The sequence below is a fragment of the Pristiophorus japonicus genome, chromosome 2 (genome assembly GCF_044704955.1).
Source record: "Pristiophorus japonicus isolate sPriJap1 chromosome 2, sPriJap1.hap1, whole genome shotgun sequence".
Classification (NCBI taxonomy): domain Eukaryota; kingdom Metazoa; phylum Chordata; class Chondrichthyes; family Pristiophoridae; genus Pristiophorus; species Pristiophorus japonicus.
The window spans coordinates 208,411,983-208,430,665 of NC_091978.1; the positions used below are offsets into that span (position 1 = coordinate 208,411,983).

General features: G+C 44.7%; 1 protein-coding gene across 3 annotated transcripts in view; it reads right to left on the reverse strand.

Annotated features, from left to right (window-relative positions):
* Positions 1-18,683, reverse strand: part of ncapg (non-SMC condensin I complex, subunit G) — a 160,487-nt gene that overhangs the window by 1,894 nt on the left and 139,910 nt on the right. For all 3 annotated transcript variants that reach the window (XM_070870781.1, XM_070870779.1, XM_070870780.1), the window contains exons 20-21: positions 4,352-4,459; positions 4,019-4,100 (exon numbers count right to left, since the gene is read on the reverse strand). In XM_070870781.1, coding sequence (XP_070726882.1) covers positions 4,019-4,100; positions 4,352-4,459 — 190 coding nt within the window. The remainder of the gene's footprint in view (positions 1-4,018; positions 4,101-4,351; positions 4,460-18,683) is intronic.

The following is an 18,683-nucleotide window of genomic DNA, read 5'->3' on the forward strand; positions in this document are numbered from 1 at the left end:
TTGATATTATGGCAGGAAATTGGGAGAATCCCCTCAAAAATTCTACCCCAAATTTTGTGTCTGACACCCGCCTATCAACTCACTATTATACAATTCTCCCTCCAGGCTATGTAATCTCTCACTTTATCATATTATTGCACTGATACATTACATGTATCACACAACTATTATACTGCTGCTCCTTTGACATTTTATTATACATTGGTGTTGCTGCTTCTGGTATACCACGTACACGTTCATTTAAGGCGACTCAAGACAACTCCTTACTTTTCAGCTCCCAAAAAATGACACACATACAATATGTGCGTCAACAAATTAAAACATCAAATCCTTACAAGTTTACACACAATGCTCTATATACTAGAAACATTTTATTCAATGTAAGCAACAGTACCTGACCTCACTCTAGTGCACGACCTAACAAACAAACAAAAATGCTGGCAGACCAGCTCTTCTAGCACCATCTGACCTTGCTGGCAGGAGAGTGTTCTACTAAAAACAGTTAACTGCTTCATCAGGACAGGATTCTACCTGAAAATTCAGTTGGAATTGGAACAGCAGGGTCAAGAATTGCAAGAGATTGGAGTTGGAGATCAGGAACAAAGTTCACAAATAGAATTTGCACTTCTGGAGGTCCAGGTGTACTGTCTGAGGTTCCAAACCTGTGCAGCTAACCTCTGTCATTTTATTCCTAGGAGTATATGATAACCCACTTACCACAGAATTCAAAGTTAAGGCAACATCATAGAATGATTTCTTCTCAACTGAAGTGTCATGGATGCTGTATCCCTGAGAAAATTATTGCTAGAATCTAGGTAGTGTTCTTATGGGTGGAATGTGATTGCAGAGAAAATTTAAATAGCAGATGTGGCTAATTGCAATTGATTAATAAATAAAGTGCACGTAGACATGGTCATTGGTAACGTGATCTCAATACTCATTCACACAGCATGTGCATACGTACTTTAACCTTTTTTGAGAGCAAAATGGTAAGACAAAATCAGAGTGCTTGAGTGCCTTACTTTCTTGGTTACTGAATGATGGTATATGTTTGTTACGTAAATATACACGCGATGCACATTTACCTGTATTGTGCAAATGTAAGAAGGCATTTTCTACTAAAATTAGTGCATGTGGCTAAAATCGTATTGATGTAGCCAAATCTGTGGCTAGTCAGAAATTGTCTAATTCATAACACTGCTCTAATCTAAAGCCAAACAACCATGCAATATAATTTAGGCTGATACTCCAGTGCAGTACTGAGTGAGTCCTGCACTGTCAACAGTACCGTCCTTTCGGGTGAGATGATAAACGGAGGCCCCATCTGCCCTCTTAGGTCGACATAAAAGATCACATGGCACTATTTGAAGAAGAGCGGGGGAGTTCTCCTGGTATCTTGGCAAATATTATTGGGTACAATTATACACTTTAATTCTGAATGTTGTTTTTTTTTACAAAAAAACAAAGTTATGCTGATCACATATGTAACGCAATATTCTTCACACATTACAAAACATTATGTATTACAACTAATTTGCCAAAGTCCTTGAGATCTCCAAAGGAGGTGAAGGTTTTTTTTTTAAAAAAAGCAGTGCAGTTCAAAGCTAATATATCATTTTTGGATCCAAATAGATTTTTCCTATAGTGTACAAGAAAATCTGTAACATACACATGAAAGATGACTTGTCAATGCTTTCTAGATTGCCCTTTTAAAGGGGCCAAGTTTTGGCCTGAGTCGCTCCTGTTTTTTTGGAGCAACTGGTTTAGAATGGAGTATCTTAGAAATTGCAATTCTCGGCATTTAATTTGCTCCAGTTCTAGTCAGTTAGAACAGTTTCAGTTTGGAACAGATTTTTTTTATTCAAAAGCCGGCGTGTCCGGCCACTTACGCCCGTTTTGAAAGTTTAGGCAGTGAAAACTTAATCCAAACTAACTTAGAATGGAGTAAGTGTAGATTTTTGTACGCTCAGAAAAACCTTGCCTGCACTTAAAAAATCAGGCGTAGGTTACAAATCAGGCGTAGGGAATGGGGGGGGGGGTGGGGGTTTAAAGGGAAGTTTACAAACATTAACCACTTCAGTTTTACAAATAAAGAGCCATCATCAATAATAAATGATAAATACATCAATAAATCAATCAAAAAAAATTAATAAAAAATTAAAAAAATTAAAAAGGCAATAAATAAAAAAATTTCTACTCACTGCAGCACCGGGAGCCCGCCAACAGCGTGCTGGGACGGGGCTCCCCCAGTGTGTGTCTCTCTGTCTGTCTGTGTGTCTCTCGCTCATTCTCTGTCTGTCAGTCTCTCTGTCAGTCAGTGTCTGTGTTTCTGACAGCGAGGAGAGGGAGGGAGGAGGAGGAGGGGGGAGGGAGGGAGGGAGGTGGGGGGGAAAGAGGAAGGGAGGGTGAGCGGGAGGAAGGGGGGGTGAGAGGGAGGGAGGAGGGAGAGAGGGAGGGGGAGAGGAGAGGGAGGAGGCTGAACGGGCCCGGCTGACGTTAAGAAGCCGGGCCCAAGACTTGGGGCAGGGCCCGCCCCAGCAAGATGCCGGGCGGGCGGGCCCCACCGAAGGAGTTAAAGGTAGGTGGCCGGGGGAGGCCAGAGCTGGGGAAGGGGAGGGTCGTCGGAGCAGGAGCTGGGAGGGGGTAGGGGTTGTCCGAGCGGGAGCTGGGCAGGGGGGGGGGTTGGGGGGGGGGGGGTCCGGGGGGGGAGTGGAGCGGGAGCTGGGGGTCCGGGAGGGGGTCGGAGCGGGAGTCCGGGGAGGGAGTGGAGCGGGAGCTGGGGGTCCGGGAGGGGGTCGGAGCGGGAGCTGGGGGGTCGGAACGGGAGCAAGAGAGCGGAGCGGGAGGTGGGCACTTGAGCAAGCCAGCTGGAGCCAGAGCAGTTGCTGGACGAGGGAGGTGCAGCCTGATCCTCGCAGCCCCAGTGAGGCCATTCGGCCAGGGCTGGGCACTGCGTGCTTCGGGCCTCTCCCACACAGTTTCGGGCGCCTGGAGCTACTGCAGGGACCTGGCTCCGCCCCCCACAGCTCGTGGTGCACTGCGCCGAGCTGCAAAGGACCTGCAGGGAGCCGGAGAATCTGCAGGTATTTTTTAGGTGCGCTTTCAGGCGCGAAAAACGGGCGTCCAGGTCGGGGCTGCGCCGTTCTAGGCGCGGCCCGAAACTTGGGCCCAAAATGATGGAAAAATAGATTCAAAGAAAAGCTGAAGATAGCCCATATCTCAGAACACAGCTATACAAAAAACAGTGAATTTGCACTCATTAAATTTTTGTTGGTGGGGGGGGGGGGGGAAAAGAGAAAGAGAAGGAGGGCAGCAGCATGCTTTAATGCCTAATTGTTCTTGATTTGACATTATAGGGGTTTCATTCCTTCATTTTATTATAAACAGGTTAATAAAAGCGGGAATATGGTGTTGAGATAGAGGATCAGCCATGATCATATTGAATGGCAGTACTGACTCGAAGGACCGAATGGCCTATTACTGCTCCTATTTTCTATGTTTCTATAAAATAGCACACAAAGCAATCAACGAGTACAGTACCTGAAGAAATTAAACCCCATCATTTTTAATTTAAATTAAAGTATTATAAATTATATGAAGTAAACAAAAAAACTATTTTCTCCATACATCATCTCCTGCCAAAGGGGCAAGTTATTCTGTTAACCAAACCTAGACAACATTGAGACACAGGAGATCAACAAGTATGAGAGAAAGAATGGAGCCACATCCCTAACTGATTTCTAATACTCCCTAAATGTCAGATGCTGATCTGTGCATCTGGAAGGGTATTTGTCAATTCCTTCACCGTTTGCACCCCCCCAATGCATACTGTACATTAATGCTTACAGGACAGGGTTTCTTGAGAGATAAGGGTTTGAAACACCAAACCCAGATAGAGGTACCATTGCCATTTGTGGCTGAAATGTTTCAATAGCTTTCAGAGGGATCATAAATAACAGTATTTATTGGTATGTGAAATCAGTTCTAATGATAAACAATCCACTGATGCTATACTTGCCTTTCATCGGAGGATTCTACTGCTCTCCTGATCCTTCTGCTTTTGGTTACAGACTTGGCAGTTGACAAACCTTTACCTTGTTCTAGACAGAGCACAGTAAACACAAGTCTCACTTAAGATAACATCTGGACAAATAAAATCCACTTCAGTATAAAATTCCAATACATTCCAACTATACAGAAAATGTAATCTAAAAAAAAGTGCCTGTTAACTTAGTTCTGCATTTATCAAAAGGCCGAATGGCCTCCTTCCGTGTTGTATCATTCTATAATCCTATATGGACCATGTCATCTTCTAATATCCATAGTACTAAACAGAAGAAATCAAAATGACCTTTTTTGTTGGTCTTCTTCATCCTTTTCCCTCCTTTACTGTTTACTGTTTCATTACTTTGTTGTTCTGAGACATCTACATTCCCAGTGATTTGGGATTTGTTTCCATCTGCGAAAGAAAAAAGGCACAATATTTGTCGAACTACTTCAATCCCTTCAATGCTGCAACCATTCAAAAGTTCTCAATTTAAAAGAAAACTGTTAATTAATGTGAGCTTGCAGATATTTTCAATTGTAGTGATCAACTAGAAGTGAAATTTTGCAAGATATCAAATTAATATTTTCTAAGTTTAGAGGAGACACATTAATGCTTTTTGATTCTCAAAATATAGAATTAAAAGTTATTTTTTGGTAAACATTAATGTTTGTATATGAATAACAAAATTAATTATTTTGGGAACTAAAGTAGCATTTCACAAGGAACTTGTGGGCCTTTTTTAACACTGCCTGTCTGATGGAAACACAGCAATCGGGCAGTTAAAATAACTCACACCTATCTCGCTGCCTTCACACTGGTTATGATCTTAATTTCTTGAAACTTTGATCAAATCACCCCTTAACCGTCTAAATTCCAGGGCATCCAACCCTGGATATGGTGGGAGGGATTTGTGTAATCCCTCCCACCATATAATTTAACCCCTGGAGTTACCAGATGTCATTCTGGTAATCCAATACTGCACTCCCTCCAAGGCCAATATATCCTTCCGAAGGTGTGGTGCCAAGAAATGCTCACAGTACTCCAGATGTGGTCTAACCAAGATTTTGTGTAGCTGTAGCATAACTTTTACTCCCTTGCATTCTAGTCCTCTAAATATAAAGGCTAGCATTCCAATAGCCTTTTTGATTATTTTCTGTACTAATTCATGACATTGTTAATGATCTATGTACCTACACTGTTTTTAACTTTTCATCATTTAGAAAGTACTCTGTTCTAACCTTTTTAGTTCCAAAGAGGATGACCTCACATTTGCCTACATTGAAATCCATTTGCCACAGTTTAGCCCATTCACTTAATCTATCAATATCTCTGTAATGTTATGTTTCCATCTACACTGGCTACAATGCCACCTATCTTTGTGTCATCGGCACACATTGGCTTTCTGTCCTATTATCCAAGTCGTTAGTAAATACAGTGAATAGTTGAGGCCCCAACACAGATCCCTGCGGGACGTCACTAATCACATCCTGCTAATTAGAGTATCTGCCCATTATCCCTGGTGTATAATTCCCTGGTTTCCCCCTCAGTTAACGGAGTGACATGCGCAATTTTCCAATCTAAAGGAATGCTTCCTGATTAGAGAGAACTTTGGAAGATTATAGTTAGGGCATCTGCAATGTGCTCACCTACTTCTTTTAAATTCCTGGGATGGAAACCATCTGGGCCTTGGGGATTTGTCATTCTTTAGTGCCATTATTTTCTTCATTACTGTTATTTTGCTTATGTTAATTTTGTTAAGTCCCTGTCACCGATTCAATATTAGTTTCCTTGAGATTTCTGGGATATTATACTACCGCTCTCGGTAGCGGGTACTGGTCTTGGAGTGACACCCAATTGATGGTGGCCTTGTAATTGTCACATATCCTGACCGACCCATCCGCCTTGAGCACCGGCACGATTGGGCTCGCCCAGTCACTGAATTCGACTGGCGAGATGATGCCTTCCCTCAGCAGGCGGTCCAATTCACATTCTATCTTTTCCCGCATCACGTATGGCACCGCTCTGGCCTTGTGGTGTACTGGCCTGGTGTCCGGGTTTATGTGAATCACTACTTTGGCCCCCATGAAAGTGCCGATGCCGGGTTGAAATAATCAGTCAAATTTGTCCAGGACCTGTGGGCATGATACTCACTCCACAGAAGAAATTGCATTGACATCGCCCCATTTCCAGTTCATGACAGCAAGCCAGCTCCTCCCCAGTAGTGCGGGACCATCCCCCGGGACAATCCAGAGTGGCAACCTGTTCTCCGAATCTTTGTGGGTCACGACTACCGTGGCGCTGCCCAGCACTGGATGATCTCCTTTGTATACCTCCGTAGTTGTGCGTCAATCGGCAATAATTTTGGCCGCTTGGCCTTGGACACCCACAACCTTTTGAACTGTTTGATACTCATCAGGGACTGGCTGGCCCTCGTGTCTAGCTCCATTAATACTGGGATGCCATTGAGGAGCACTTTCATCATTATCGGTGGCATCCTGCTATATGAACTGTATATGTGCTCCACATGAACTCGCTGAACTTCAGCTTCCAGCGATTTCCTCCATTATTCATTTGGCCTCATAGGGCTTACATAGACATAGAACATAGAAAATAGGTGCAGGAGTAGGCCATTCGGCCCTTCGAGCCTGCACCACCATTCAATGAGTTAATGGCTGAACATGCAACTTCAGTAACCCATTACTGCTTTCTCGCCATTCCCCTTGATTCCCCCTAGTAGCACGGACTACATCTAACTCCTTTTTGAACTTACATCGGGCCCGTCCTCCTCATACATCAACCTGGCTGCAGGCTTCCTGCACATATGCGTCAAGTGACCGCTGACGTTGCAGTTTCTGCAGGTATATTGCTGATATCTGCAAGCTCTGGCTGGGTGTTTGCCTCCACACCTCCAGCATGAGCTGGAGGCCCCGTTGTTGGAAACAAAAGGTCCATTACCAGTCGATCGTCTCTGACTGTGTCTGTGACTGTCCTTAAGCGCACTATTGACAGGTGTTGATGGCCCCATTACTGGCCGCATTGTCCCTTGCCATGGCGTGAATCGCCGTTCAGCTAGCCATTGTCTCTGTTGAATTCCCCCTTTGGGTTCGACTACATACTGGGACATGTCCAATTGCCCTTGTCTGCCTAGAGAACTGTGTGCCGCGTTAACAATGTTGACTTCCTGGTCATTTGCCGCATTTGAGCCAAGATTTTTGTCATATATCATTCTGGTCTCTTCGTCCCCTGAGATAAATGTCTGGGCTATCAGAGCCACCGCTTCCAAGGTCAAGTCTTTGGTCTCAATCAGTTTCCTGAAGACCCCAGCGTGCCCGATGCCCTCAATAAAAAAGTCTCGCAGCATCTCTGCTCTACATGCATCTGTGAACTTACATAGGCTCGCCAGTCGCCAGAGATCTGCCACGAAGTCAGGAACGCTTTGCCCTTCTCGCCACTCGTGCGTGTAAAACCGGTGCCTCGTCATGTGCATGCTGCTCGCTGGTTTAAGGTGTTCCCCGATCAACTTACTGAGCTCTTCGAACGTCTTGTCCGCCGGCTTCTCTGGCGCTAGAAGGTCCTTCATCAGGGAGTACGCTCTGGATCCACAAACCGTCAGGAGATGAGCCCTGCGTTTGACGGCCGAATCCTGTCCCAACCATTCTTTAGTGACAAAACTTTGCTGTAGTCTCTCAATAAAGTCGTCCCAATCATCACCAACACAGTACCTCTCTTCTGTGCTGCTAGTGGCCATGCTCGCGTGGTTTAAATCCCAGTTTCTCATCGCCAATGATATGTCCTTACGATACAGTATAAATGCACACGAGGCCCATACTTGAGAGAAGGTCACTCTGTGACCAGTTGCCTTTATTACCAAGGCCTCAAGAGAGAGACGGTGGGTGTTGCTTCCCCTTGTATACCTGAAAGTCCAGGTTAGGAGTGTCTCCCACAAGTTCATCCCCTTGTGGTCAATGTTCTCAAGGTGTACAACTTCGATCAGCTTAGGGTTACAATGATAGTTGAATACATGACAAAAAACATATTGGGTTCTAATATATTTAAGAAGGATAAGAAAAGGTGAGTGGTAATATTTGTTAAAGAGACAAGCCATGTTGTAGAGAGGGTTGATGTAGACAGGGGAAGAGCTGCTATGGTCGGTACTCAAAGATGTCCTTGCCGGCCCCCCGCTCCTTGCCGACCTCTGGGCTTCCCGCTCCTTGCCAGCCTCCGGGCCTCCCGCTGCTCGACGGCCTCCGGCCTCCTGCTCTTTGCTGACTTCCGGGCCTCCCGCTGCCGAGTGCATTACTCCCCTGCGCCCTGCTGATTTCAGATTCGGCTTCAAACTGCATTTCCGACCACTGCCCACTCACAGCCCTCATCCGGGCAGGTAAGTCATTGGCTGGTTGATTGATAAGTATCTCTCCTCTTTCTCTTTTATAACAGATAAGTCTAATTAGAGGGATGGAAGGGCAGCTCAGTTCTGTAGAGTGCATGTCCGGCGGCATGTGGGAAGTCCTGGACGCTTCGCGCAGCCTAGACTTCCATGTGTGCAGGAGGTGTCTCCAGCTTCAACTGCTCAAGCCCTACGTTTCGGAGTTTGAACAGCGGCTAGAGTCACTATGGTGCATCCGCGAGGCTGAGAGCTACGTGGATAGCATGTTTCAGGAGGTGGTCACCCCGCAGTTAAGTATGCAGGTAGAGGGAAGTGGGTGAGCACCAGACGGAGGAAGAACACTCGGCAGGTAGTGCAGGAGTTCTCCCCGCACCCCCCCCCCCCCAACTCCCCGAGTCCACCTCGGTTTCTAACCACCGGTGAGAGCGATGGAGCCTCTGGGGAGTGCAGCCTGAGCCAAGTCCAAGGCACCACGGGTGGCTCAGCTTACGGGGCGGGGGGGGGGGAGGGACAAAGAATAAAAAAGCTTTAAAGAGTGGTAGGGGATTCAATAACTATGGGAATAGAGACATGACTCCAGGATGGTATGGTGCCTCCCTGGTGCCAGGGTCAAGGATATCACAGAGCAGACACAGGACATTCTGGGGGGAGAGGATGAACAGCCAGAGGTCGTGGTCCATATCGGGACCAATGACAGGTAGAAAGAGGGATGAGGTCCTACAGGCAGAATTTAGGGAACAAGGAGAAAAGTTAAACGGTAGGACCTCAAAGGTAATTATCTCCAGGTTACTACCGGTGCCATGTGCTAATGAGTACAAGAACAGAAGAATAGAGAGGATGAATGCATGGTTGATGCAGGAGGGAGGGCTTTAAATTCCTGAGGCATTGGGACCGCTTCTGGGGGAGATGGGACCTGTACAAACTGGACAGGTTGCACCTCAACAGCGCCGGGACCAATATCCATGCGGGGAGTTATGCTCGTGCTGTTGGGGAGAGTTTAAATTAGCTTGGCAGGGGGATGGGAACCTAAGAACAAGGAAGTAAAGCTGCAATTGGAAAGCAAGAATGTAGAAAGTGAATCTGTAAGAGAGAGGAAAACAAGGCTTCGTAAATAATAATCAAGGAGGTCTTCCTGTGTAAATGCAAAGAATATTGGGGGTAATGTACTGACGTGGATAGAGAACTGGTTGGCAGACAGGAAGCAGAGAGTCGGGATAAACGGGTCCTTTTCAGAATGGCAGCCAGTGACTAGTGGGGTGCCTCAGGGCTCAGTGCTGGGACCCCAGCTATTTACAATATACATTAATGATTTAGATGAAGGAATTGAGTGTAATATCTCCAAGTTTGCAGATGACACTAAACTGGGTGGCGGTGTGAGCTGTAAGGAGGACGCTAAAAGGCTGCAGGGTGACTTGGACAGGTTAGGTCTGTGGACAAATGCATGGCAGATGCAGTATAATGTGGATAAATGTGAGGTTATCCACTTTGGGGGCAAAAACACAAAGGCAGAATATTATCTGAATGGCGGCAGATTAGGAAAAGGGGAGGTGCAACCCTGGGTGTCATGGTACATCAGTCATTGAAAGTTGGCATGCAGGTACAGCAGGTGCTGAAGGCGTCAAATGGTATGTTGGCCTTCATAGCTAGGGGATTTGAGTATGGGAACAGGGAGGTCTTACTGCAGCTGTACAGGGCCCTTGGTGAGGCCTCACCTGGAATATTGTGTTCAGCTTTGGTCTCCTAATCTGAGGAAGGACGTTCTTGCTATTGAGGGAGTGCAGCGAAGGTTCACCAGACTGATTCCCAGGATGGCTGGACTGACATATGAGGAGAGACTGGATCAATTGGGCCTTTATACACTGGAGTTTAGAAGGATGAGAGGGGATCTCATAGAAACTTACAAGATTCTGACGGGACTGGACATGTTAGATGCGGGAAGAATTTTTCCGATGATGGGGAAGTCCAGAACCAGGGGACAGAGTCTTAGAAAAAGGGGTAGGCCATTTAGGACTGAGATGAGGAGAAACTTCTTCACTCAGAGAGTTGTTAACCTGTGGAATTCCCTACCGCAGAGAGTTGTTGATGCCAGTTCATTGGATATATTCAAGAGGGAGTTAGATATGGCCCTTACGGCTAAAGGGCTATGGAGAGAAAGCAGGAAAGGAGTACTGAGGGAATGATCAGCCATGATCTTATTGAATGGCGGTGCAGGCTCGAAGGGCCGAATGGCCTACTCCTGCACCTATTTTCTACGTTTCTATCCTCTTCCTCTACTGTAAATACCGATGCAATGTAATTATTCAACATGTCTGCCATTTCCTTATCATTGACAATATATCATGGTTATCAGTTTTCAAGGGACTAACATTGTTCCTGACCATCCTCTTTTTCCAAATACCATTGTAAAAAATGTGTTCATTTTGATGTCCCTTGCGCATTTCTTTTCATTCTCCCCTTTTGTAGCTCTTACTATCTGTTTTTGTCACCCTTTGCCATTGTTCGTATCTTTTCCATTCGACAGGATGTGTGTTATTTTTTGCATTTTTGGTATGCTTTTTGGCAAGTAGAGCTCTTCGCCCTTAGGGGTATAAACTGGTTCTGTATCACAAAAAAATTTTTTGAACACCTCCCACTGATCTTCTGTCATCTACCCATTAACAGATTTACCCAGTGAATGTGGTGGACAACTAATTTAGTCATTCACCACCAGATCTGGCTGGACCCCATAAAGCACTATCGGGTCATGCTCTCATCTGCCAAAACTGCTCACTATTCCATGATCATTCTGGAATGTGAAGATAACCCCCAGCTTCTTTTCTCCATTGCAAACAGTCTTCTTAAATGCCTCTCTCCCTGGTCTTCTCCACACTCAGCTCCAACAAGTGAGGAGCTTATGGACGTCTTTGTTTCCAAGATTGAGACCATCCAATCAGCAGTCTCTGCCATTTCCCTTCCTTCCCCTAGCCCACCGGGCCAAACGTCCTCCAAGGCTCCCCCCCCGCCCTAGCCCTGCAGTTTTCTCCTGTTTATCTCCGATCTCTCCTGATGCCCTCTCCAAGCTCATCTTGCCCATGAGACTTCCTGCTCCCTTGACCCTAGTCTCACTAAACTGCTGACCACCCAACTTCCTTTTCTGGCTCCCTTGTTAGCTGATATTAACAGTTCTATCTCCTCAGATACTGTCCCCCTTTCCTTCAAATTTGCCGTCATCATTTCTCTCCTCAAAAAACCATTCCATGATCTTTCCACCTATACAATCTACTGCCCCACCCCCAACCTCCATAGTCCTTAAAAGTGTTGCCCAAATCCATCCCCATATTTCCCGGATCTCAGTGTTTGAATCCCTCCAATTAGGTTTACATCCCATGCCACAGTACCGAAACGGCTCATCAAAGTCACAAATGACGTCCTACGTGACTGCGACAAAGGTTAACTCTCCCTCATCATCCTTCTCAACCTGTCTGCAGCCCCTGACACGGCTGACCACTCCATCCTCCTCCAACACCTCTCCACTGTCATCCAGCTGGGTGGGACTGCACTCGTCCGGTTCCATTTTCATCGATCTAATTGTAGCCAAAGAATCATCTGTAATGGTTTCTCTTCTCACTCCCGCATAGTTACCTCTGCCTTCCCCCAAGGATCTATCCTCGACTCCAATATCCTTTTCTCCAATTAAATATTGGGAAGACCGAAGCCATTGTCTTTGTTCCCCACCACAAACTCCGTTCCATAGCTACCGACTCCATCCTTCTCCAGAGCATCTATCTGAGGCTGAACCAGACTGTTCATAACCTTGGTGTCATATTTGATCCTGAAATGAGCCTCCAATCACATATGTGCCATAACTAGGACCGCCTTTTTCCACCCCTGTAACATCACCCGACTCCGCCCCTTCCTCAGCTTATCTGCTGCTGAAACCCTCATCTATGTCTTTGTTACCCCTGGACTTGACTATTCCAATGGCCTCCCACATTCTACCCTACGTAAACGTGAGGTCATCAAAAACTCTGCTGCTTGTGTCCCAACTCGCATCAAGTCGTGTTCCCCCATCTCCCATGTTCGCTGGCCTACATTGGCTCCCAGTTAAGCCACTCCTCGATTTTAAAATTCTCATCATTGTTTTAAAATCCTTCCATGGCCTCGTCCCTCCCTATTTCTAAATCCTCCAGCCTCACAACCTTCCCCCCCCACCTCCCCCCAGATATCTGCTCTCCTCGAATTCTGGCCTCTTGAGCATCCCTGATTTTAAACACGCCACCATTGTTGGCTGTGCCTTCAGCTGACAAAGCCCTGAGTTCTGGAATTCACTCCATAAACCTCTCAGTCTCTCTTTCCTCCTTTAAGACACCCCTTAAAACTTACCTATTTGATCAAGCTTCTGGTCACCTGCCCTAATTTCTCCTTATGAGGCTCAGTGGCAAATTTTGTTTCATACTGCTCGTGAAGTTTTACTGTGTTAAGGGCGCTGTATAAATACAAAGTTGTTGTTGACTCCTGCCTGCACAACTCCCGTCCCCAGTTAAAATCACCGCTTTAGAAAATGAATCACAAACTAAATTAAAAATAAAGAAAAACTATTGTACTTATTTAAAAAGACTGCAGAATTAGTGTTTATTTTTGAAGTTATTATGGTGACATAGGAAGGAAGACTGGCTTGATAGGCATATTGAGCTAAATAGTTGTACGAGACAGACTCCCAGTTCACTCAGTGAGTTCACCAGGAAGTAGCCGAGACCCATAGACCAGGAAGGTCACAGATTCCAAATCTGTGAGTGAGTTGATCTCAGTCAAGGCAACAGAAGGATTGCTACAATTGGCTTCAGCGGCTTGAGTTAAGGTTCCGGTCCCCGATTGCAATCCAATGATTACTGCTAGAAGTGTGCATGTGTTGGGTACACAATTGGGCTTAGCCATGATGACCTGCACAGTCAAAAAGGCAGTTAACATCATGGCTCACAGGAATAATAGCAATTTGGGTGTGGTATCCGAGGGAACCAGTCAGATGCTGAGCTAAACCTCACTAAGGAGCCAATACCTTGAGAGCAAAGGAGGGCTAAAGGTTGTGAAAAAAAAAAATAAAGTGAGATCATATTTTAACAATTACCGACATAGGAACAACTCGCATTTATATAGCGCCTTTAACATAGTAAAAAGTCCCAAGGCACGTCAAAGGAGCATTATCAAAATTTGACACCAAGCCATGTAAGGAGATATTGGGATCGATGACCAAAAGCTTGGTCAAAGAGGTTAAGGAGTGCCTTAAAGGAAGAGAGAGGTAGAGAGGCAGAGAGGTTTAGGGAAGGAATTCCAGAATTTAAGATTTAGGCGATTGAAAGCACAACCGCCAATGGTGGATGGAGAGTAATCAAGTTTCAAAAAACATTTGACAAGATTTTGTGATGGCAATTATGGTGATGAGAAAGTGAGCCATGATGTTAACTGCCTTTTTGACTCTGCAGGTCATCATGGCTAAGCCCAATTGTGTACCCCACACATGCACACTTCTAGCACTGCATAACAACAGAAAAGAGAGAAATTCTGGTAATGGCAACATTTGAACTCAAAAGAAACGGCAAATTTAAACATTCGGTGTGCTGTAGAGTCTTGTGACTACAGTAAAGAGAAGGGGATTAGGGTTGATTAGGACATGGGAAAGGAAAGTCAGGGACAACATCCGATTAGATGTTCCTATAACTGGTTACAATATATTATAAAATCAAAATTGGATTTGCGCATGATATACTATTACATTTACAATTATTTCTCTTTCGCTGAACAGTAAATCTCCAGGGATAGAGGGATACTGAAGGAGACCAGGGAGAAGATTTGTGAGGCATTGACAATTGTTATGATGGAGTTACTGGACACTGGGGAAGTACCAATGGATTGGAAAACTTACCAAAATGGTGGCAATCAAAAATTACAGAAGTAATTAGACAAAATGTGTAAACAATGACAGATGAAATTCAATACAGATAAATGTCAAGTTCTGCACATAGGAAGAAAAAATAGGAAGCACATATACTCCATGAATGGTGCTGAAATAGTTAAGGACAAAGGAGAAAGAGAGGTAGGAGTCTCAGTAGGCTTGACGCTTAACATGTCCAACCAATGCAAAGCAGCAATCAATAAACTCAGTACAAAATTGAACTACACAGCCAAAACAGTAGAATACAAGTCAGAGGAAGGCATGATTTACTACTGTTTAATACTGTGGTCAAAGCATACCTTCAGTATGGAGTTGAATTCTGGTCACTAAGACATGAGGGAAACAAACAAGCTCTGGAAGCAGTTAAAAGATGAGTCACAAGGCTGATTCCCAGTTTTAGAGGGCTGAGTTGAGGAAAGAATGGAGAAACCTCAGCTTTTCAGACTTGAAAGGAAGAGTCTGGGAGGTGATCTTAGAGATGTATTCACATTGTAAATGTTATGGAAAAGGTAAATCCAGAAAATTACTTTAAATTAAATAGTGAGAGTGGAACTCAGAGCCATAGGTTCAAACTCGTAAAAGGAAAATTTAGAACTGGCATCGGGATTTTTTTCTTCACACAAAGAATAATCAGCACATGGAATGGACTTTCAAAGAGTAGTGCAAGCAAATAAACCTAGAATTATTTAAGAAACAATTGGCTACTGCAATGGGAGAGAAACTATAAACCTACATGGCTAGATAAATTAAGTTGGGCCAAATGGCCCTTCTCATCTATAATTATATTACAGTACGAGCCAATTTGACTGCAGTCATTCCATATACAAACTCAGAAATTCAACAAACTGTTGAGAGAAAGTTTCAAATTCATCTCCGAATCTACAATGTATTTTCTAGATGCATAAGTATAAAGCAACAGTTGCACAAATCCAGAGATTTCTACCTATACAGTTAAATTGGGTTTCAGGCAGCCTCACAGGATCAACAGAAACTTAAAATTAAGCTAGTAAATAACAAGATATTTATTCAAAAAGCATGAGTGAATGAGACAAAACATGATCAGTCTCCCTGTGCTACTGGCAAGTTAATTCATCTCACAACTGACCTTCCTAATTTGATGTGTAAAAGCACTGAAGACTGCTTAACTTGATTTTTAGACGTGGTATTCAATTAGCTAAAATACTGACCCTTTGGAATAGTTGTTCACATTTCCAAGATGGACAGTCAGACCACAGAAGTATGAATAAAAAGGTACAATCCTGAAGCCCAGGCATGAAATTGAAAGGCAAGTGGGTAGAGTAAATCTTCACCTATTTTTGGGAAGCCACATTAGCTATCCGTCAATTATACCTTACCAGGAAAAATCACAGCTTTAAATTGCAAGTCTTGCACAGTGTGATTTACATCGTCCTCAGCTGTGATTATAAGAATTTGTATAGGAATCATTGGAACTGAGAAATGAATGATCTCTTAGGTGAACATAAAAGATCTCATGACCAATATTTCTCCTAATTTTTATTTGGGTGCGTAGCCCCTTTAATGGACTGCGGGGCCCATTCAAAGTATCGTGCATGCGCAAAATTTCACGGTAAAAAAGCTGGTCCTGGGCTTTGTGGGACCGGTAGACAGCTGTGCGGTTGCAGCTTAGAGGGAACATTTCCCATGACACTATTCGAAGAGCAGGGCCAATATTTACTCCTCAACCAACAGCTCTAAAAACAGATTATCTGATCTGAATTATCACACTGCTTGTCTGACATCCAGTATTGGATGAACAGAAATATCTTCCATTGGAAAGACCAAAGCTATTATCTTCCCTCCCCGCCACAAGCTCTGTCCCTAGCCACCAACTCCACCCCCCTCCCTGACCACTGCCTAAGGCCAACCTGGGTTGTTCGTAACCTCGGAGTCTTATTTGACTTCCGACCCTATATCCTCTCCATCACCAAAACTGCTTGCTTCCACGTCCGTAACATCGCCAGTCTCCGCTCTTGCCTCAGTACATCTCATATCCATGCCTTTACCACTAGACTCGACTATTCCAATGCCCTTCTGGCCAGCATCTAACCGTCCGTAAACTTGAAGTCATCCAAAAATCTGCTGCCTGTGTCCTAACTCACACCAAGTCCCATTCACCCATCACCCATGTTCACTGTACTGCATTGGTCCGGTAATGCCTTGATTTTAAAATTCTCATCCTTGTTTTCAAATCCCTCCATGGCCTCGCCCCCACATCTCTATAATCTCCTCCAGCTCTACAATCCTCAGATCTCCACGCTCCTCCAATTCTGGCCACCTGTGCATCCCTAATTTTCAGTGCTCCACCATTGGCAGCCATGCTTTCAGCTGTTTCGGCACAAGCTCTGAAATTTCCTCCCAACTCTTGTCCTCCTTTAAATCTCTCCTTAAAACCTACCTCTTTGACCAAGCTTTTGGTCACCTTTCTTAATATCTCTATGTGGCCCCGTGTCTACTACTACCACTACTACTACTTCTTCTGTATGGTAGTAACAAAGCGAATCAAACGTCAATATCCAAGTTGGATATCCAGGCCAAGCTTCCAGTGTAACAAGTGTGGATATCTTGTGGGCTGCCTGCAAATTTCCTCTGAGGGCAGTGTGCAATGATATGCTCCAGGGTCTGATTAGGAGCTCCACAGTCGCATGATAGGGGATGCTTTAATTTTCCACCTATGGAGAAGGTGGCAACATCTACCATGACCAGTTCTGAGGCGGTTGATGGTTGACCACTGTTTGCTAGGAAAGTTTGATCCTACAGGTTGTACTGTGGGCTCCTCTATAAGGAATCCATTCCGTATGTCACAGTTCTTCAAAGCATTTCGCCATCAGTTAAGGCTGAGGGAGATCGCTGAAGGGCTTCGGTGAAGGTCCAAAAAAGGCCTTCTAGATTTGAGATGGGTTGGTGGTAGGTTGTTCAAGTCGGCCTGGATCTGCATGACTTTGCTGGTGTAGTGGTTGTATTCTCTGGAGACTGGATATTCACAACGTAGGTGTGATGGTTGCAAGTACGGGGAGCCAAGGTGTTGGTGTCAATAAAAGTGTACCGATGATAATTCTCATAGTAGAATTCAGCTGGACATCAACGGATTTGACATGCGCACTTGATAGCCATGCCGGAGAGTAGTACTCCGCTGTAGAGCACACCAGGCTGAATGCTGCCGTAAGGAGGGTTTGAGCACCTGCTTTCCATGTGGATCCGGCGAGTTTCTGGATCAAGTTGACCTACTCTTTAGTTTCTTCCCAAGGTTCTGGAGATGTGTTTATATGACAGGGTGCGATCAAGCATGACTCCTAACTAGGAGGGTTTTTTGGCATGGTTTACTTCTGTGCCGCAAATGGAGACTTCCAAAGCTTGGTTTGCTTGATGGGTGTTGAGGTGGAATGTCGAGGTGACAGTGTTTCGTGGGTTTGGCTGGAGTCTCCATCGCAGAAGTAGGCCTCCATCCTCTGTAAATCACTGGTCAGGGTCTCTTCGGCGATGGACAGATTTGTGTTTTACGTGGACAAGGCAGTGTCATCAGCGTATACGAACTTGCGGGACTGTGTTTCGGGCAGGTCACTGGTGTAAACATTGAATAACATGGGTGCCAGGACAGAACCCTGTGGGAGTTCGTTTACTACTTTAAAGGCGCTATACAAATGCAAATTGTTGTTGTTATTAGCTCAATGCTGTTTGCAAGACCTTGCTGTACCACATTGCCTACTGTGATTTCCTATATCACAACAGTGACTATACTTCAAAAGTATTTCATTGGCTGTAAGGTGCTTTGGGACATCCTGAGGTTATGAATGCAAGTTCTTTCTTTCACATCCCGAGAAAGGTACTGGTGCTCAACTTATCCAATGAATTGCAAATCTTTCCCCTTCATTCACAGCTTCTCTATACCAGCGATGATCAGCAAGACAAAGAAAGAAAACTAATTTACATTTATATAGTGCCCATACAAGTTCTCAGAATCAGCAAAGTAAACAAGATTAATAGCCAGTTAAACTGTTTTGGTGGTGTTAATTGAGGGAGGAACATTGGCCAGGACAGTGGGAGAGCCCCCTACACTGTTTTTTCACGGAAGACATGAAAAACCTCCTGGAAATCGTAGAGTTCCAAGGATCTAGCGAGAATGAGGAACCGAAAGAATTTGTATTAGTAAAAAAATAGTACTGGAGAAATTAATGGGATTGAAAGACGATAAATCCCTTGGACCTGATGGCCTACATCCTAGGGTTTTGAAAGAGGTGGCTATAAATGCATGCATTGGTTGTCATCTTCCAAAATTCCACAGATTCTAGAACGGATCCCAC